The sequence below is a fragment of the Haliaeetus leucocephalus genome, unplaced genomic scaffold (assembly GCF_000737465.1).
Source record: "Haliaeetus leucocephalus isolate CR32 unplaced genomic scaffold, Haliaeetus_leucocephalus-4.0 Scaffold339, whole genome shotgun sequence".
NCBI classification, from domain to species: domain Eukaryota; kingdom Metazoa; phylum Chordata; class Aves; order Accipitriformes; family Accipitridae; genus Haliaeetus; species Haliaeetus leucocephalus.
Window position 1 is genome coordinate 7,186,819 of NW_010972775.1, and position 21,974 is coordinate 7,208,792.

General features: G+C 38.6%; 1 protein-coding gene across 1 annotated transcript in view; it reads left to right on the plus strand.

Annotated features, from left to right (window-relative positions):
• Window positions 1-21,974, plus strand: part of THSD4 (thrombospondin, type I, domain containing 4) — a 305,910-nt gene that overhangs the window by 50,691 nt on the left and 233,245 nt on the right. The window contains exon 5 of the mRNA XM_010571751.1: window positions 7,898-8,000. Coding sequence (XP_010570053.1) covers window positions 7,898-8,000 — 103 coding nt within the window. The remainder of the gene's footprint in view (window positions 1-7,897; window positions 8,001-21,974) is intronic.

Sequence of the window (21,974 nt, forward strand, 5' to 3'; positions counted from 1 at the left end):
TGCATGCAATTGAATTTCCATTTAAATTGATTGGGCTTTCATATAGAAAACTGGTAAGAGGATTATTCCCACATACTGATGAAGCTGGTAGAATAAAAGAATGAAGTAGTGAAACCTACGTGACATAAAGACTGCACCCCAGAAAGAATAGGCTGGTCCAAGAACTGTGTTTTTTAAAAATGAAATAAAGTACTGCTGGAAACCCTAGAGTAGATGTTTTATCACATTGCCATCATTTTCTACAAACTACGAAGACTAGATATATCATCTTAGCTTTAAGTCTGTTGATTTCACTAAAGCTGCATCAAGTATGAGTTTGTCTCAGGGTCTTTCAAAGCTGATATTGATGGTGCCTTTTTTGAAAGGGTTTTGGAGTGGCTGATTTTTCTAGTATAAAAAATACTACTACTGTTATATTAAAGCAACGATCCTTAGTACATAAACCTCACATTTTCTGAGGAGGACTGTTAAAACATGCTCCATTTTTCAGATGCATTTGAACAATGTAGACAGATTAGACACTGAATCTGCAGCGAGGCTGAAAGCTTCCATGTTAAGGCATTCTTCAGACTTTGAGCCAGGTTGTGTCAAATGGAAATAACTTCTCATTGATTTCCCATTAAATGAGGCAATACTGTGCAGTTTAAGCACCTTGAGCATTATGTAGTGTTTCTATAAATAGGTATTTGAATGGAGGGATTCTTGTATTTGGTGGAATTTTTATGCAGCATATTTATATAGAAAAACGATACCACTGCCGAGACTAAGAACAGCCGTTGTACAAAGTAGTTATGATTTCTGTTGCAAATGCCAAGCTTTTGATGCTTGATTGGGATCATGTAAAGAATATCCTATGTGCACTCCAGTCTTGATACTGAAGTACTTCTTCGCTCAGGAAACTGGGCACTAAAAAGACATTTGGGACAGTAAAATAGTAACTACTTTCTGAAAAAATGGCTTTGGAATGAGTTGATAGTCATCTGGTCTTTTGCTGGATCAGAAAAAGACTAGCAACAGTCAACTGGCTAGGTCATTGGCAGGTGTGAATTGACATAGCTCTGACTTCCATAGCATACTTGCATATCACTTTACACCAGATGATACTCTGTTCCAGCATCGTCTGTTTTCAGTATTTGTCTTCCATTTTCTAATTGATAAACTGAGATGTTGTAGAAACCAATTATTGTTTGTCAGATTGTTTTTTGTTTGGTTGGTTGGGTTTTTTTGGAATAACATTTGTAAAATTTTAGCAATAAACAGAAATGGATTATTTCCTTGACACATTTTTGGTACTACTGAGGAACTGTACTGTTAATTTTCCTACTGTAGCTCTTTAGTGAGCCCCTCCTAAGCTTACAGTGCCAAACGTTTCCAGTCATGCACATTAGATCAGTGTAGATGCTTTGTGTGGGATGGATGAATGGCTAACATCTTATTTAAAACCAAAGCTGGACTTAAATCTTTTACAAGTTGTTGAAAATCTTAAATAAAATAAGTTATTTCAATCTAATCAGATGGATCTGTCAGTATGAATTTAAAAAAAGGCACAAACCTGTAAAGTTAAGCAGAAGTACTTCTTTCTTCATCTGTTTGGTTGATCTTTCTTCCCCATTATTAGACATACTGTGTATTCAGCTGTAAAGTGCTATGGAAGGGGGAAAAAAGGTAAAGCAGTAACAGATGCACTTGCCACATTATACATTAATGCCTTATTTGTCTGATACATTGCAAAATTAAGAATGATTAGGTTTGGGTAACACTTCAAAGACTTTTCTAGTTAAATTCAGAGGACTTTCTTGGTGCAAAGCTGAAATCATTAATGGTGAAAAGGCTTCCTAAGTTCCAGACTGAGATGGTACAGTTCCCTTACCCATGGCAGTGGGAGCCAGCAGGTGCCTCGGGGAAGGCAGGCACTCTGCCATGGACCATCTTCCTTGTTCCAAACACAAGCTCCTTTCTAGCTGAATGGGATTTGGGTAGAAATATAATGATTTTGTACTGTGCACACGTCTAAGGTCTTTTCCATCTATGACAAGCAACCCCTTGAAAGCAGAGAGGGAAAAGAGAAAGGCTGTGACCTTATATTACTGCATCGCTTCAGAATCTCTCTCTGGTTAGTTAAGAAAGTTAGTAGTTTATGATGATGGTCATAACTAAGCTTAATCTCCACTGCAACAGACATGTAGGTGTAAATTCATCGCTTGATGCAGTGCCGAGATTTCGACAATACAGGTGCTCATTCCTCATAAACTTGTCCAGATACCACTGCATTCACAGATGCTAATTTTCATTCCATGTCAAGCCAGACATTTATAACGTACTGTCTGTGGTCATGGACTGTAACTAGAGCTGGCTAGCACTATTTTTACTGCAGAGCTGTTCTTCACATAATTTCTAAAATATTGCATTTTAAAGTTTCTTGCATAGTTTTGTTTTTCAGAAGCATCAATTCCATTTTAATAAAAAATCTGCCCAATATTTTGTGCCACAGATATCTAGATGCATTTAATATACCTTATTCCTTTTTTTAGTTGGCAGACAATCATCTTCATGTTCTGTTACCTATTTTAAAAATTAGAGCTATTGGGGGAATAAAAGATTTTCCAGTAGTTTAAATGGATCTGTTGCTGTCTTTCAGTGTGTATTCAGCTAGACAACAGTAGGTTGCTTTGATTCTAAGTAACACTGATAGGGACATGCATGGTCCTTGACAATGCAGAGAGAAACAACTTAGCAGAAGAATTAAAATTTGAAGGACCCCAGATTCTGCTTTCAGATGTGGACATGGAACTTCCATAGGTTTCAGGAGGAACAACGCACCAGCACTTCAGAGCACAAGTTCACTGTAGACATGGTGGATTGTTGTGTAAAGAATTGGAATTTATATAGTATGCATATTGTAAGGACATGCCACTTTTAAGAGTATGTTCTGAACATGAAAGAAGAATCTTCAGATTACTGTTTCAGAAAAAAAGTATTTTAATTATTTTTCTTTGGAGATATGTTTATCCTTTGGAATGTCAAAGGATTGATATGATTAGATAGAACCACTGCAGAAAACAAAACTAGAGTACAACTAGATTACTTGGACTTAATTTAATATATAGTATTGCACACATAGAAAATATTAATTATGCCTGAGGCTGGAGAACCCAGAAGGACTATGGGGCCTTGGAAAAAGAGTTTGCCAGTTACTGTAGGTCATAAGAATGAAACAGTGCCAAAAATCTTAGTCAATGTTTTAATTGCCTTTAGAGGTGGTTTCAGGATCAAAATGGCCCATTTATGCATTTGCAGAAGTGCATTATCTCAGTACAGCTTTGCTAATAGCAGGCTGGCATCCAGTGTGAGCACACATCTGCTGGCAGACTGATAATTTTCTGGTGTTTAGTCAGCACTTCATTAATTAACCAAAGTGTCAAAGATTTGTTAAAAAACTGTGCTTTTCGAGTGTTTCCCAAAAGCTAAAAAGCAAGTAGAGTGGTTGGTTTGTTTTACAGTCTTAGCTGTACTAGCAGCTCATTTTAAGAAAGCTATAATGGTACATGACAAAGAGAAGTACTGTGTGTTGCTGTCCCTCAGAATACTTTCATATCTGCATATCTCAGATGGAATTGAGGCATAAATAAATCTACTGCTTCAGAAGTGCAAAGTTTCTATCAACTGCAGACAGTGCATTTCAAGAAGTTTGGCCTGAGGTCCCAAAAGACAAAGGGATACTTCTAAAATGTTTTGTCTTAAGCACTGGCTGCCTCATCAACGCAGTGCTGTGCTGCTGCTGTTAATTTCACACTCTGAAAGTACAGGAAGAAAAGTTGGATGAGATGTCATGCTCATTGAAACAGCCACATCAAAATGCAGCAGAGGAAGCTCTGAAAGCGTCTTACCTTGTGTGAAGATGTCCAGCACTTTGAAGGTGCTTAGCTGAATAAAGTCCCGCATGCTTAATTTACAGCATTGGTTTTTCCAAGCAGCATATTTTAAGTAGGAGAGACATCATCTAAAACCATACAAAATTATGGATTCTAGGGGCTGTTTCTAATTTCATAGTGCACAACTGAAAGAATAATAATAAAAAAAGTCTCCCAGCGTAGAGTATAGTTTTCTAGATAATTTACATCTGCCTCTACGCAATGGAATCTGAGATTTATCTTGGTATATATGCAATGTATATTTTTTGTTGATCTGGCCTCCACAGACCTGGTTTAAAAAGGAGATTTTATTTCTTTTTTTACAAACGTCCAAAGAGGTCATCTTGGTTTTGTATCAAAACCTCTATGAAAAACTGTAGATAACTCCCTCAGTAATCACAAAACAAAATAAAGTTTTTGAGGAAAAAATGAAATTCCAGATCTGTCGTTAACAAAACAATGAATCAAAGTCAACATTTTGTTTTCCAGAAAATTGTTTTCAAGTCCCTAGCAGACAACGCGATTCTAATGCCCTCATATCACTGAGGGGGAACCGAGGGAGAATCACACAATAAGGTTAAATATTTTAGCAAGTTCATTCCGAAAGCCTCTGGAAGATTTTGGAAAGAGATCCAGGCTGTTTAAATCCTAGTACTCTGGCTTAGCCACAGGAACATTTTTCATCTGTAAACGTGCCAACTTGCCTGCTTTTTAAAGCAAAATTGCTATTTGTTTGGCAGAGGGCCAGGAAGGGTGTAGGGACTCTGTCATGGGCAGACCCTCGGACAGGGTGTGACCTGCTGCAGGATGCAGACCACGTGCTGCAGGGGACGGTGCTATGGGAAAGCCTGGCTTTGTCCTCACTTGTCTTCCAGGATCTCCCAGCCCTGTGTGTGAGCTGGGAAGCAAATGATGAACTCTGTAAGGTACAACTGTTAGATGTTGTAAATACGAGCTTTTGGGGGGGTGGTTGTCTTCTCATCACAGACGCCCGTTGCTGTCTTTCAGGAGTTTTCTAGTCAAAGCTATATGTGTTTGTGACTGTCCTGCGTTCGTAAATCAGCCTGGAGAGGGGGAAAGAAATGCGTCACCACATTGACAGATACAGTAATTAAAATGTAAAAACAGGTTGTACTCTCAGGGAATAAATAAAAACCGAGGATCTACAGAAACCCCTATACTAAAGTGTCACTTTTGATTGTACAGGGTCATGCTTTTTCCTTTTAGTGATAACAGTGTATTTTCTGCCTGAAAGGTGTGCTAAAAAGCCAGAGAGGCCAAGAGAAAGTGCCTGGCGCTCCTAGCTCTTCTGAGAAAGGCTCCAGGATTTCATTTTCAGGGGGGCTGAGCACTAGGTGATGTAAAACTGTCATTTCATTCAGCTATGCATTAAAATTTTAGGTGGGGTTAACAAATGCTGTAGAGATGTTAACTAGTATATACGTATAGTATAACTCTTTTAAGCCTTGGTGATTCATAATCTATAGTAAGTTTGACTAGTTGCACCTTTTAGTTAACTCTTTCATAAAATATTTTTAAAAGACATTTAAAAAGAAAAATGAGTATAATCTGTATGAAGAATAAAGCAAAGAGTTTTTGCAGACCAGGTCACACTCTCAAATTTTTACTCAAAATTTTATTTTGTAATTAAACTTTGATGAAAGAAATGGAGGAAGGACAACTGAGTTGGGACTTATAAAGTGGCATGGACATTACTGAGTTAGCTTTTTCTTTGGATTTCGGCTTGATCCATACAGCGTTTGGTGTATTTGCCAGTCCTTTGTTCTGCTTTAAAGCAATGGGGCCTCTGTCCTGTGGACAACTTTCAGTAAGTTTAAAACCAGAAATTGTAGCTATATGAAAATAATCTTAGAAGGGGTGGGTGTCGCTATTTTTTGGCAAGAGCAATGAGTATTTTGATCTTTTTATTCATACGTTGTCTGTAGTTGGTATGACCGGGGTGTACAGGAAATGGTTTATGAGCCAGAAATACTGGTACACAAGAGCACGAGCTCAAGGCTCAGAAAAGGAAAAACAAGAAACAACAAAACTTCACAATAGACTGTCAGAAAATGTGTGCCAGAAAAAAAGGGAAACCGTTCCAAAAAGAAACCCTTCAGGCTGGGTTCTTTGCTGGTGCAAACCGATGTTGTTATGCTGTAATTTAATGTAGTGACCTTAATTTATTCCAGCTCAGGTTCTGTCCCTTCACTTTTAGAATATGTGCTATAATTGGTTTCCATTAAAAATGTAAGCTTCCGAGCGTTGGTTGGTTGTTGTGACTGAATTACCCTTGATGCATTGCTGTGTCACAGATGTAAGGATGCGTGCTTCAGTTGTGGGAATATAGCGTTGCTTTCTGCATTTGGCACTAGAAAAGACTTTTGGTCCCACCCTTCTAATGTAGTTTGGTGGCTCATGGTCCTATTTTCAGGGAAGCTTTTTTGTTTTGTTTTGTTTTGTTTTTTAGACAGTTTGTTGAGGAAAACAATATTTGCATGTACTTGGAGATCTCAGAATGGTGGGCAAACAAAGCACAGAGTGCTGTTTGGCCAGAAACAGTGTTTATTCTAGAAGATTTGTTACTGTGATTCTAATGGAAGATAAAGTAGTCCGTGAACCTTACCCCAGGCATGTCTTTGGTACAGTTTATAGCCCACTTGAAAAGTCTTGACTTTGACGTCTTACTGATCCAGTTAACAAACATCTTCATATATAGATGGTGGATACAAAGCAAGAACTCTTCTGGGACCTCTGGTGTGCTGACTTTCACTGCAAAGATGACCTATCTCTCCCCCTATACAAATATAAGACAATTGACTTACAGTTGCAACAAGAGCTCTTCTTACTGAATCTCTTGCTGTTCCTTCAAAAACACAGTTATTTAGCCATGCTGCTTTCATATAATACTGTCTCTAGTTTTCCCTTGAAATCTGTCTCCTACACAAAAAATATTCTGCTGTTCTAGTCCAGTTCTTCATGTGGTTTCTACTGTTCTTGACTAGTGTTTTTAATAGCCATTTTGATTGCCTAAAGGGAACCTGAAAAAAATGCATCTGTGACCAAAGCGTGTCTATTTTCTACTAGCATAGAAATTGTTTTAATTACCCCCCTGCCTTTTCTAGAAATCTTTCTCCCCTTTGTGTGTGCCCACACACAGAGTAGTCTTTTGCTGTAACTGCTGTAGTGTGAGGATACAGGCAGAGAAAGTAATGAAGTATTTAACTTGTGTTTACTTTTGGAATCTGCTTCACAGCTAAACCAGGCTTGTCTGCCAAAGGCTTGCATTGCAGGTTACCTAATAAAAGATGTTACTTTTATCTGTAAAACTAGCCCTGCCTCAGTATGTGTGTATGTCCATGCATGCACCTGTATAAAAGAAGCTCTTCCCACTATTTAGCTTCAAGAACTCTGGAGCTAGCATTTGAAGGTACAAGTTAAAATACAAAGTAATGCAATGACTGTAATAGCAGCATGTAGAAATAAAAAAGAAAAAGTGATAGTAAAGTATTGAAGCATGGGATGAAAATAAAAAGTTGGCGTGGCCAGCTTTTAATAAGTTATGGAAGCATGTATGTTAAGGGTTTTAACTCTGTTGGATCTGAGCCCAGAAAATTAATAATGAAAAATGTGAAGCTATTGTGGAAAGGAAATGATTTGGATCTAATTTATTGAATTTATATTGAAGTGTCATCTTTTTGCTGAGGAAAATGATAGCCCAATAAAAAATTTGCCTTTTTTGTAGAACTGTTGCTCCATGAATGAACTCCACAAATTTATTTTTTTCTACAGGCACTTTTGATACTGTTACTTAAAAGCACACTATTTGTTACCTGTTTTTGAGAAAAGGAGTCTCCTGATGTTAATATCGTTCATCTGGATTAGAATTTGGCAATGCCTTCATTAACCTTCTCAAGTGAATTAATAAGAAAGCAATAACAACATTGCTGTTGATTATAATGTGACTGTTTTTTTTATTTAAACAGATGTGTCCTGAAAGCAGCAGAAATATTAGAGAGGTACAATGTGCATCATACAATAACAAGCCATTTATGGGTCGATTTTATGAATGGGAACCTTTTGCAGAAGGTAAGGGAAGACAGCTTGGTTTTGCATTATTATAGAGACTGTGTTTTGGAAAGGCAAATGTGACTTTTACCCAGTGGAAGCCATGAGGCTTTGACTGTTTTGAGTCTTGTTCATTTTGCTTTGTTTATCTGCTGCATTTATTCATGGTCAGACAAGTAGATAATCTCACATTGATATTTCTTATATTTTACCAGAACGAAAGCATTTAAGTCCTACTTTGACTGGTATGCCATTGGCTCTGTATAGTGTTGCAACAATATTTCAGCTACTACACTGTTAACTGTCTTCTTTTTGTATGTATTTACTTTTGATGACAAAGGCTCAGTATGGCTCCATTTTAGTAAATGGGGTTAATGTTTTTTTATGCCAGCTTAGCATGTGACTCATGGTCCTTATGCATTCATTTCAGGACTCTCTGGCCGGCTAATATGTATTTTCTAATGGTATGTTTGACAGTTGGGCTGCTGACTGTGGGAGGGATACCTGTGCTATGGACTTCCCCAGCTGCATGTTGAACTGATTGTCCTGGAACACAAAGCAGCAGCAGCTCTAGTAGTGGTCTGCCACCCCTCTAGAGTCCTAACCCTTGGAGGATAAAATCTCAGTCAGTTGGGGGTTTTAACCTTTCTCCAGAAACATGTTTTGTGAAATAGTTATTTATTTTGTTTGTCTTTCTGTAAACAAGAGCTGGGCCCACCTCAGTTGAGATTTGTGATTATTTATGAGGCAAATACGCTTCAAATATGTCTCTGGATTCAGAGGAATTTAGTTCACGTCGTGTTTTTCAAATTAACATTTTTTAAGTTGTTTTCCACGAAATTTCAAAGACCAAAGAGGATTTATGCATAGAGAAATACGTATGCATACTGTGGACTAGCTATCTTTATTATTCTGAGGCCATTCTGTCACTTGGCGTGCATCACTAGTAGGAGAGTACAATGATTTTGTTGCCCACAGACTGCTTTACCAACAGGCTGTGTGCTCTGTACCACCTGTTCTATGCAATGCCTCACCTCCAAATGGAGGCACAGTCTCACCTTAAAATTTTAAAACACAGGATATAGGCCTATCTACTTATCCTTCTAGATTTGAGAAGAACAAAGTAGAAGGAAGAGAATTTACCTGTATTTTTTAAGTGTCTCTTGAATATGGCTTTTATTGCCTTCTGTGTAAGTAGCTACATATAATACAATGCCACACAGTTAAATAGAAGTAATACATTATGCTATGGCTTTTAATGTCTTACAGTCAGTGTTTGCAGGGGTTTCTCTTTGCCAGAAGACTTCATTACAAATAAAGGCTTCAGCGTACTGTGATTTATCTTTATGGCAATGCCGTGCCCCTGTATGTCCTAAAATTGATGTAGTGGCAAGATTGTGCACATCTTCAGTGTCAGCGATCTGCCCTGGTGCAATTAGTGCTCTGTGTATGTTTTACTTCAGTCTTTAAATCATCTTGCTAAGTTGCTTTCCCAGCTCCAAAACAGAGGCAAAACAAGAGATTTGGAAAAGGAAAGTTTCTTTCATGATGGAGGGATTCCTCCTGGTTCTCATGTTTTTATTCCTCCTCCCTTCACCCTGATAGGTTTAGAAAGAGAAAAGGGTGATAGGTGCTAGTGATTTTTTGCCGTTAAACTGAGGTAATGTCTATCCTGTAGTATAGAGCCTCATACTAAGTTTTGAAGCGAAAGAAGTGAAGCGTCTGTGGAGCGCTGCAGCTGGGTGTGTTGGCTGGAAGACAGCATGTGCGGCTGTCACTATAGTGCTCTGGGGGACTGAGGGAACCTCTTGCTGGACTGCATTGTGTGAATAGCTCTCTGAGCCAGCTCTCGGGGTTCTGTGCCTTGCCTCATTGCACGAAGGCAAAATGCCTGTTTTGTAACAATAAAAACCCTTCCAAAGATGTGCTGAAGGAGGTATTAGAAGTCATTGTTTATTTTTCAGGGGACTCAAGGAGTGTTGCAAGTGTGTGAAGTTCCTTCTCCCTAAACCCAGAAATGGACATTTCCGTGGGTACTTAGCATGCACTCCCTGTAGTTCCTTTACATGAGCAGCTTTGATCCACAATTGATGTTACCTATTTTTATAGCTCAACGTGAGTCAGTGAAGATTCAGGTTGGTTCATATCTAACTCCCAATTGATCTAATAAAGTTTCTTTCTAATGTAGTCATGCCTCAGTCCTGGTTTTATCTGTTGTGGGTATAGTGAAGACTTGCAGAGCTATACCTCTTTATCTCAAATTATGAACATTTAGTATATACTATGCTTTTAATTAAAGTCTTGTTCGTCATTGTGAAGTTGCCCAAAAGGAATTTTCAGAGCTGTGCAATTTTGGCACTTTGTACCATGCATTTAGGCAGAAAAAAGAGCTTGGTACCCCAGCAAGTGTGTGGCTTAAAGCATAGTCTGTGGACAGTATGACTTCTCCTACAACATGGCCCCAAAGACTTATGATGTATTAGCTCTGACGCATCCCTTTTCAAACTGCTATTGACAAGACACAGCCAATGCTGAGACAGGTCAGCCCACCTCCATCTCCTTGCTTCCTACACAGCAGCTTTGACTCACTCTGCCCTGTGCCAGGAAAGATGACTCAGGAGATCTAAAACATGCCACAATAATTTCTTTTTCCCTCCCCTGCATAGCACAGCTTGTTTCTAATGTTTATGTTGGATCAATAAGGGCAGCAAAACCATAATTTACAGCCCTGTCTTGATGGTGAGTTAAGTGTAATTATTATTATTTTTTAAAAATACACATATTTTTATTTCTCCCATGTTCAGATTGGTGCAGCTGCATTTCTAACCCCTGTTGTATCTGCTACTGCTCCAACACAAACTTTTGTCTTTATTAAAAAAGCCATATTAAAGGGACTATAAACCCTATGAATTTAGAGTGTTTAATGAAAAAACCCTAGTTCGTGTTGCAGAACCAATAGCATATAATGACTTTAAGGGCAGGATCCGAGAGGAAAGATCCAGTTGTGGCAGAGGGAAAACATCACAGTGACATGACCATGAAACCTGTAAGGAAGTTTAAATATACAGAAGCAATAAATGTTTTAATCATTCTGATAATTGAACTCTTTAATTTGAACTCCTTATTTCAGCTAACTTCTATTTTTAATTGTGATGAAAAATTAATTACCTGAAGTGTTTGATATTTTGGTGGCTGCATGAAGAGAATTTATTGAAAGGAGAAAACCTATTGCTTCATTGTCAAGGATAACTTGGTGGGAATCTGACCACAGGAGTCTCTCTTAGTGTAGAATAACTGCATTTTTTGAGAGGAGGGAGACAACTGCAGACATTTTGTCAGAAATCCTGTATAAGGTTAAAGAAGAAATAAAGTCCTCTCCAGGAAAATCTCTGTCTGATGCTTCCTGTTCAGGAGGATACCTGCGTAGTCTTACACATCCAAAATACGTTGTCAAATATAGTATTTTCAAATCAACAACTGCAGAAAATCTTGGTCAGCTGCAGACCCTCTTGCTTTGAGTTCTGTTTGATAATGACAGCCAGGCTTTTGTAATAGACGGTGTTTTATACTGCGGTCCTAGCCATGGGTTTCTGTTACAGCAGTTAGAATTACACCTGTGCCAGGCAGGCAGGTGTAGGAGCGGTCCCTGTGCAAAGAGCGCACTGTGGCTTTGCACTGCGCGCTCCGCTCTCTTTAGACGCGGAGTCCTGCAGGGACGTTCTGCTTTCCTGGCCTGTGGTGCTCTTTGGCAACCAGGTAATGAGGAAGGGGAACTGCCGGCAGGACTGCCTCTGCCTGCGTCGCCGCTGGAAGAGGACTTTGGAGTCTAGGAGGAGCTGTGATTGTACCTCTGGTATGTAAAACTTGAAATAGCTAACAATGTATTCCTTGGAGACTTGGCTTTTTTTCTTCCTTTTAAATGTAGCGATGTACAAGCAGAAAAATACCGCAAAGTTTGAGCATTTTCTCCTGAGAGACAATTTCACTTTCTTAAAAAAAGAGGGTTTTGCAAATCAGAGCCCAGTGCACTGAAAGTCAGACATGGTTTGGCCCTAAAAGATATCGAGGCTTTGCCCCCTTCCCTCGTAGTAAAAGAAATGCAAAATTTTCACGGAAATTATTCTGTTTCCTTTTTTGCATTTTTTTCATTTTGTTACTTTAGAGCAAAATTTTAATGGGGAGTTTTCTAAAACACAGACTTGACCAAGCATTTCCTCCACGTGATGTTTTTGTTTGCTTTTTGTCGAAGACCAGCTCTAGTTTCACAGTTCCCCTTTCAGGTGAATGCGCTTGTTTGCAGGCCAGCACGCTTACTTACCTGTGTCGCACTGACAGCGGGAATTCTTGCTGTTTCAGATGTATGTGTTATTTTACACATGCAGCTGTAACTTGTATTAGAGCTCACTGGACGCTGGCTAACAAAGGCAGTAACAGGAGTGAGGACGTGGCTAAAGGATCATCATAGTGGTGGCTGTAGAGATGATTTAGTTCCACTTGGTAGAGTCAAGATGTCTTTGGCTTAAAATACCGCATCAGCCAGCTGAGTTTCTAGGAACGGAGCCACGCTCAGATCTTGAAAGCCGTTTAAATAGTTTGTTGCTGGCAGACGGTCTCTGGAACCCGAAGGCCTGCGCGGAGGGGCCTCTGGAACCTGCTGTCAGCGGGCGGGCTGGCCTGGGGGGCAGCGCCTTTCACCGGCCGCAGCCTGCAGAGTCAGCCGGCTCTGGCAGCCAGAGGGGGCTCTGGAAGGCCCGGCAGAGTTCATTCCGTTCCCTCAGATTGCCAGGTCTGGCTTCCTCCTAACGACTTCTCTGCATTGTTCTGTTTGATTGCCGAGAGACAAAAGCTGTACGGAGCCTGTACGCCGCATCGCTCTTCGGAGCAGGGTTCGAGTCAGGCTGAGTTTCGACCGGGATAAAAATTCCTGTAGCTGAAAGCAGCAGAAGCATATACGAAATGGCACTAATGCCACTGCTGCGTTTTCTGTGGTGGGAAAAATGGGTCCCCGGTCTCCCCCGATACCGTTGTTGCCAAACCCACCTGAGTGATTCAAAATCAACTGGAGTGAAAGAGGCCGACGTGGGCCGGGTGTCAGCACCCAGCCTTGTGGCGGGACGTTTGGGCGATTTCAGCTGGTGTCTGTTTACTTGAAATGTATCAGAATCCAAACTTTCAATGGATGGAAGGGTATTTTCATGCTGGATTTCATGGTACTCTTTCTCTAAAATGACTTTCACGTCAGCGCTCCATCCTGAAGCCTGTGCTGTGTTCAGAGGAGAACTCAGTGTAGAGGTAGATCTGTGCGTGCTGTGAAATCCTTTATGAGTTTACTTTTGTTTTAAAACACCTTCTAGTAACCTGACTTCTAGCTACAGTTGTCTCCCAGCTACAGCTGTGAAAAAGATAAGCTGTGATGAAAATGAAATGTGTAATTTCCACAGGTGTCTAGCAAATACTGCAACTTCAGTACTTTGTGTCAAATAAGAGGCATTTATGATTTAGACTGAATTAATTTTTGGTATTAGGACAGAGACTGAAGACTAATGCAGGGCTGCTACACTTATTTATTCGTGGGTTTTGTTGCTGGATTTGTAACAACAGATTTCACTCATTTTGAATGACAAAATAGCTTCTCGTAACAGATCAAAATGTAGTGGCCCAACTTAAGTTGTTAAGTTGCTAAGAAACTTCTCCAGTCTGCTAGTAATTGGTGACACTGAAGACACTGAATGAGCTCCAATTAATATGATTTAAGTAATTATAAAATGGAAGAAAAGCCTAATTGATCTTTAAAAATCTTGGTCAGGTACTGAAAGGTGCAAGTAGCATTAAGCACTTCTGGAATGGAGTACCCAGAAGTCAGAGAGTTGTTATAGGGAGTATGTTAACAGGACAAAGCAGACACTGCCTACAGATCCTCAACAACCAGCTGTAAGCACAAAGTAGTTTTGCTGATGTTTCAGAGTTTGGGAGGTTTTGGCTCGTTTGCTTGGGCTATATAGGCTTGTGAGGAAACATTTATTCAGTTCTAAAGTCTCATCAGTAAGGTGTTTTGTGGAGGGTTTTCCATTCAGTTGATCAGCAGAAATCATCCACCAGAACTAGTGAACCTCCTGGGATCCTCCTGGGAACTAGCAATCCCTTCCTAGTAGTGTTTGTAAGTCTGCTAAATGAATATCAAAATTCTGACAAGTAACACTTGTCTTGTCAGATTTCTAGATGTTGCTTCTAAGTTTTCTGTTACTACATTTGACTGTTTGTATATAGCTACCAAATACGCACAAATAATTTTACAACAAGTGTTGGGGCCAGATATAAATGTGGCCTTCTGTGTGTTGTGTAATGTTGCAAATCATTGAATATTCTGGGCCAACCCTGAATATATTATACTTGTTTTCAGTGGTTTAGTGTGTTGTTTATTCTTCTCCTAGAATTGTGAGATACATGTATAAACAAATTATAGATATACATTGTCTATATGGATGTTATTAGTGCAAGAATTCATTCAGTGTCCAGTGTTGGATTTCATTATATCTTAATGTAAAACATTCCTAGAAGCATTGTAAAGTTTGAAATATACAGAGAAACATAATATTTGTGTCACCTTTTTTGGTTAACTGGAAGTGGAACTTTAGTTTAGAGTAATTAGAGAATTTGTCCTTGCATAAGATTAGTAAGGTAGGCCCTGGTGTATGTTTCCTGAATGCCTGTGATTTCTTGGCTAGAGGAGTGGAGTTCTTGAGAAGCAAAGGTAACGTAGTCCCAGTTTATGAACTCTTGGCCTTTCCTGATTTGTAACTGCCAGTTCCTTGTGGCTCAGAATATGCTGTGCTTAGTTTTGCGTGCGATACTTTGACAACCTAATTTTTTGCCCCAAAGGACAAGAAGTCTTACTGTTTTATTTATACTTTCTCTAGTAAGTTACTTCTAGTTAGTGAACATAGAGATGTTTGAGTATATACACAGTATTTCAAGAAATGATCCAGCTGTGCTGCAGTTCATCCAGCTGCATGGTATTATATTCAATGAGGCAGCTGTTTGAAGTCTTCATTTCTCATTGCAATAGACCATACTTCTCTGCTTTTTTTCCTCCACCTGTTAGAAATCTTCTGGATTGCTTTTCCATTTTGTGGCTAGTTGTTCTTAAAGCTTGTACTTTAATTGCATGCACTGTATTTTCTATGACAATTTGTTTGGGTTTTTTTTTTTTGTTATTCCTGTTTTATGTGTAATGCTGTAGCCAGACAGATTCATCAAGGAGGCAACAGCCAGAGTTTTGCGAGGTTTGAAATGTAATGACTAGATGGTGTTAGCATTTGTTGATTAGCTACAACTCAAATAGCACACACTTCTCTAGTGGTAGGTAATAACAGAATTGGCATTCTTACATTTCATCACAAAACCTCAAAACGATTATGACCACCTGTTTTTTAACTTGTTTGTAGTATGTGCGTAGAAAAAACCCGAGCTGTCTAGGAGTTGGTCTCAGTTCCTTCTTGTAAACCAAAAGTTTATCAATTAAAATAAGTGTTAAACAACTAGCTGATGTAATTCCCTTGTACATGTGAACAGCATGTAGATTTCACATGCACTTTTCTTCAGGGTTATGATCTAGCATAATTTGAGATTTAGGAAATAAATTTGGAAAAATCTAGTGAAAACTTTGTCCTGTTTTGTATTTTATGAGAACTGATGGCTTCAGGTCTTCAAATACTGCGTGAGTTGATACATGAAACGTACTGCAATTTGCTTTGCTTTGCCTTTTCTATTATCTGTTGGGCTACTTTTAAGTTGAATCAGTCTTAATCTTTAGCTGTTTCGGTAACAGTTACTTAGCAAATGAGCAACATTAAACTGAACAGCAAGCCAGTAGCAGATTAGTGTAAGATAAGTCATCCTGAAGCGTGTACCTGAAAGTTTTGACAGGAGCTTAAGCACTATAGGCATACAATTCCTCTTGAATTCTGACGGAATATAAGCTCTGATTTCCTTTAGACTCATTGGAAAATCTATCTGAGGCAGTGAAGTATCCATTTTTCACACAATACTGAAAATTCTGTTTCATTTTTAACTGAAATATCTTTGAAATGTTGCTCACTTATGAGACTAGACTTTATCCAAATGCAGCAGAACAAGAAGTTCATTTGTACTATGTCCATTTTTTCTTCTTTATTCCTGATTTGTGAATGGATCGATCACAAGAGAAAGCAGATGGAAGTTTGCAAAGCTTTAAAAGTGTGGCTGTACTTACAGTATCTGAGGCATTTCTTTGAGTTCATCAATAAATCTGCTTCCTGAACATCTGTTGTGTTGAGCTTGACCTGGAAATTGTAAATATCCTGTGTATTACTGAAATATGTAACTACTTCTATAGAAAGCTTTAATAAAAAAATACACTTAGATACTTAGATACATGGAAACTTAATGCTTCCACATGGCAACTTAACTTTTATAGTTATTCTTCCTATATAATTTTATTAATATACATGTTTTGATTTGCATTTGTAAGAAGCTTAGTGATATCAGAGCCTGGCTTTTACCTGGGATTCTGTGGTTTTTTACAATTCAAATAGTAATGCATACATATTTTTAACTGTAGTATTTTAGGCAGGGACCATACGCTGATGTATGAAATCAAACCATTTCCCTGTAATAGGTCACATGTACCGCATGTTGTAATGTTTCTAGCTCATTGTGCATACCTCAATTTCCCTGCTTTTCTACTTGCTATTTAGAGGGGAAAACGGGTTAAGAGGGATGAGAGCAAGAACATTTGGGTGTTTATAGATGGACATCTGGATGAGCCTCAAGAATTGGAAAAGGGTTGTTAGTGCCTTTAGGAAAATCAGAAATGACATCCATTGAATGTTATCATTCAGCAGTAAACTCAGTACACTCCAAAGTGGACTTGAACATAAACCATGTAAGCAGAATGTATTTTTAAGAAGACAGGAAAGTGAGAGAAAGGAGACGAGCTGACAAGCTATATCTGTCCTAATCTTACAGGGTTTAGATAAATTTAGCCTAGCTTTGCTGTAGAAGAGATGTTGTCTTCTGTATCCAGCTGACCAATATTTACTGCTTTATTTTAGAGTATCTGACCTGACTAGTTGCATTAATTGCGAGTTGGGTAAAGATCTCAGGAAGAATTATGCCCTTATTTCAAAGCACATTTCTTGGTTGCTTTGGTGGGAGCAGAAAGGCAAGGACGGATATTGTGGCTTTCAGATTAAGAAACAAAATTGTGTCCAGATTGTGTGGTAATGAAGATTGTTAGGCTAGAATAGAATATAGAAGGAAAGTTTGATTTTTGTAAAGCACATGTGGAAATGAGTGATATAGATCCTTTTAAGCTTACTTTGATAAAATTTGGCTTGACTCCCTCCACTTGCTACCAACAGCAAGACCTCCATGGGTTCAGAGCAGTATTCATGTCCACAGTATCAACAAATTGCCTGATACTGTGCAAGCGTCGCTGAGAAATGCCATGCAAATGGATACACTCATGATTTGAACCGAAAAAAACCCAACCAAAACCCCAACAATTTTTTTCCACTGTAATATTCTCTAATTTTATTTGTTCTTCTGAAAATGAATAAACAAAATCTTGGTTGAATTTCTATAGTAGATTTTTACCTGTTAGTGGCCCTTGGACAAGATGCAGACACCCAACATTCAGAAATGAATTTTTTTTAAAAAAACACCACTACCCTATAAAAATTAATCAATGGAATACTTTGATCCACAAAACCCAACCTCCTGGTATAAAGTACTTAGTAGCTTTATCACAGCTTTCTCAGTGTCTGACTTAGCTGTCAAGCAAAGTCTTTAATAAGCAGGACTACATGAACTAATAGTATATGACCTCACGTAATCTTTAACAGTCCTTATATTTATATTCCTTATATAGCTTCATTGCCTCCAGTGGCTGTGCAGAGCAGTCTGAAACTTGCTGCAAGTGGACAACTGAGGATTTGGATCCCTTTGATTTGGGGAGCAGTCTGGGTTGTATAAATGTGGGCATGGGAATACCTTAGAAGTAGAGTCCTACTAGGAATCAGAGGGTGTGGTTATGGAAGCAATCATCCAGGAGTGAAAATTAGCATAGAGCAAGGTTGCTTTAAGTTAACATACCCTAGGAATTTAACCAGCCTCAGGCAATTTCAGTGGTTGGTCTTCATCTTCTCTGTGTCCTCTGTTTTGGATCTTATGCCAAGCACAACTTTCTCAGAGCCAAAACCTCTGCCATGTATGAATTAGGAAATAAAGATAATGCCTATTCCTCTTTCTCGTCAGTTCTAGCAAGGATTGTGTGGCAACCTTACCCAGTGGTAGAATGATAATATTTTTGAATCTCCATTTCATTTTGTAGCATCAGGTCCTTTTGTATGTTTGGTTTGTCAAGATAAGGGAGAGAACAGGGTGACAAGTTAGGTATCTCGACTGTGTTATCAAAAGGGAGCTTTTCTTACACTTTTTGGTGCTTTGTGTAGAATAAGTGCTTTGGGATGCGTTAGTCTTTTTTGAGATGATATTGTAATTTTTTTTTACTCCTGTTGTCCATGGGAGAAGTCTCCTGTTAAGCTTCAGAGCCAAAATATCACTCCAAAAATTTGCCTTTGCTGTTGGATCAAAATCTTTCACTTCCTTTGGCTTCTTTATAGTAAAACACCAATGTAAAGAGGGCATCCTGTCCTTATTCCGACACCTCTTTTGGGATGTGAAAAATGAATTAGTCTGAATTCTCCTAAATCTGTTCCTTTCGGTGGTAGATTCCTTTTGTAGCAGACAGAGACTCGGATGCTCTGAACAGATATATTTTACACCTTCACAAGGAAACTATTTTTTTTTATGGTTGTAGTCCTAGGAGTCTTTGTCACGCAGATCTGCACAACCATTTCTTGTAGTACAGTGTACTAAAATGGGGGAAAACCTAGGTTTCACAGTGTTTTGCAGGTGTGCACTTCTTGCACAAACCTCAGTGATCCTGCCATGTCTCCCAGACCCATGAAATAGTCTGGAGAATAAAATAGAGGTGCAAGATCGAGACTGTGTAATCATTTTAACATGTTATACACTAACTTTGGGGAATATTGAATAAGCAGGGCAACAATAAGCAAAGGACTGTCAACACGTGTTCTATCTTTGTTGTTAAATGTATGAATTATTTATTCAATGCATTTCTTGTACAATTTTCAATTTTTAAAATCAAGAACTCTTGATTTTAAACACTTTCTTCTGTGCAGTGTAGGTTGGTTAACATAGAAGGCAAAATTGAAAAATGCCTGGTGAATATTCTTTTCATGTTTAAAAAGAAATGAACAACTGAGACATAGGGAGAAAATGCAGAAAGCTAGTTTGGTAAGTGAAGTAGAAAAGAGGTTCCCTGCTAAAAAATACTTATCAAGCCATCTTAGATTTTTAAAATTATTATCTTTGCCTCAGTTTATGTGGAAATAGTTTTTGTTGATTCAGTTATGCATTTCAAAAGGTTTTGAACAGTTTCATAATATCTTCTATGTGTTTGGTTTCAAAAAAGCTTTCACATTTATCTACTGGGGTCAACAGTGATTGTCCTAATGTGGTATTGAGTGTGTAGCAGGCTGTGGAGCTCCCAGTCAGGCTACTGCTGAAGTTAAAGGAACACAGTTTTTTATAGTAAAGGAATACAACTTTTTATAGGTCCTAATGGTCCAAGAATTGTTGAGGTTAGTGGGAGTTTTTCCCATTCACTTCAGTGGCTTTTGGATGAGGTCATTTAGAAGAAAGTTCACCATGTAACTAAAAAAGTGAGCACAATTGAGGTCTGATCCTGCAAAACTTTGTTGCAGGTTGATCATATCCAGATTTCTATTTATTAAGAGAATAGGTATGTACCTGATTCTGTGGAGGCTCAGGACCTCATTAGAAATTTTCACAATTTCTTTGAAAAAAGATGACTCAGTTCAGAGTCCACCTGTGGTTCCTACTCTGTTCAGGGGTTCAAGGAGCTTTTGCTGAGTCTGGGCCTGGTTCTCTTGCGTGAGTGTACAGGCAGGGACTCGGAAAGCAGTGGCACATAAACATGGGATTCAGAGTGTTCTTTCATTCTGTGAAGACTTCCAAGTACACAAGGAAGGGATTTTAGGACCATCTCAGAGACCAAATTACTTCCTTCTTCACCCCTCCGCAAGATGTCTCTGTCTTTTGTTTTACTGTATGTGTTCCTGAGCAATTGAAATTGTGACTACTAAATGAAACATTTATTCTACTTTTGAACTTCTTCAGTAATAACAGTTCTTCTAAAAATTCAAAGTAGTATATGTATTCCTTGTTCAAAAAACCTCCGAACACTGAAGGAACTTTTGAGGAAACAAACTGTAAAAGAGGTCCTAGTAAATTTCTCTCTTTCCCGTCTAGTTTGGGAGACTGATTTCTTCCGATTATTTTTCATTATGTTGAAAGAATTACATATTATGATAGTTTTCATTTATGGTTTGTTCATTTTGAGCCCGTTCCAGTATCAGCTGATACAAAAGGAAAGATAACATTAACTTCAGAGGGAGTCAGATGTGAATCTAAACATTTATGTTCACAGTTTCCATTTGTGTACTCAAAAATTGCTTATGCATACTCTCAGCAGTAGAACTTGCACTTTTGCTTTCTGGAATATTTAGGTGCAAAATTCTATTTTCTCAATGTAACTTCTATGTCATTGTGCGGATTTTAGAAATTAACATCTACATATACTGAAAAGGTAGATACACAAGTTCTGGTTCCAGTAAAATTTGTGGATTTTACTTGATTAGCTTTATAAGTGGTTTAGCTTTAACTCATTAGTTCTGAAACTGTGGTTTGGGTCAGTCTATAGGAGGGGCCGGAAGCTTTGATCATGGTTATCAATAGTGGTGTGGTGTGAATTCATAAGTCCAGAAGTTGTGGCTAGGTGAAAAGTCTAGGAAGCCTGCTCAAGTACAGATGATGTTAGGTTCAGATCTGGCGAGTCTTCTGCTGCTGTTTTTTTAATAGTAGGTGCTTTATTGGTGATTTACATTTAAGCATGATGTGGGGCACTTAAAGCATGAGCAATTTTTGCCCGAACTAGAAAATCCAGTCTCCCTCAGGTAAGGCCATAATTGCAGGCTTACCAGTTTACGGGGATGCTTGGGTCGCTTCTGGAGGGGCTGTCCCGGTGTCTGTCTCTGAGCCATAGTAGTGGTAAAGTTTAAGACAGGCTTGTGAGTTACTGCTGCTTAACAAAAGTACATCCCTAGAAGCATGCTAACTGGTAATACCCATACTTTTAGCCTGTGGCAAACACAAGGTGAAAGTAATTTGCTTAAGCCTCTCTTATTCTGATAAAACCTCTTTCTGTGGCATATGAGTGAGAAGACTTTTCTTTTGTAGTACAAGGTGAAAGCCTGCAAGGTTAGTCCCTGTGGCTCAAGCGGAGTACTGAAACTTGCCAAGCTCAGTCTTAGTCTGGAGTCACTGTGCAAGCCTTTAAGAGTGGGGGAGGGATGGGAGGTCGTAAAGATAAACTGCTACAGAGGGTTCATAAGGATTAAGTATTATAGCCTATTTTTTAATGTGGCATTCCTTTAAAAGCCCTCAGATTGACAATTTCCAACTTCATCTCCCAGAATTTCAAAGGAGCGCAGTTTACAACTCTCATTGATGTAACTTAGCTAGAAAAATGAGGTTACTTATTACTATGAATGTGGGTGCCTGTGCTGCACGTTATTATTTAAATATAGGCATTCCTGTGTTTCTGGAGTATTCTGTTAATGTTTTGAATGGAGGTTTTTGGTAGTGCTGAGTGTTATGAAGGGAATTAAAAAGATTTTGCCAATTTAGCCAGCGTAAGTAGTTCGACTGGCATTTATATATTCTTGATATTCCTTCTTGTTATGATGAATTACTATTTTCAAAGCAAGGAAAATCTTACCCACTGTGAAAGAAAAGCTTGTAATATGGATGAACATCAGAAGAAAGAGATTCCCAGTGGTAGTATAT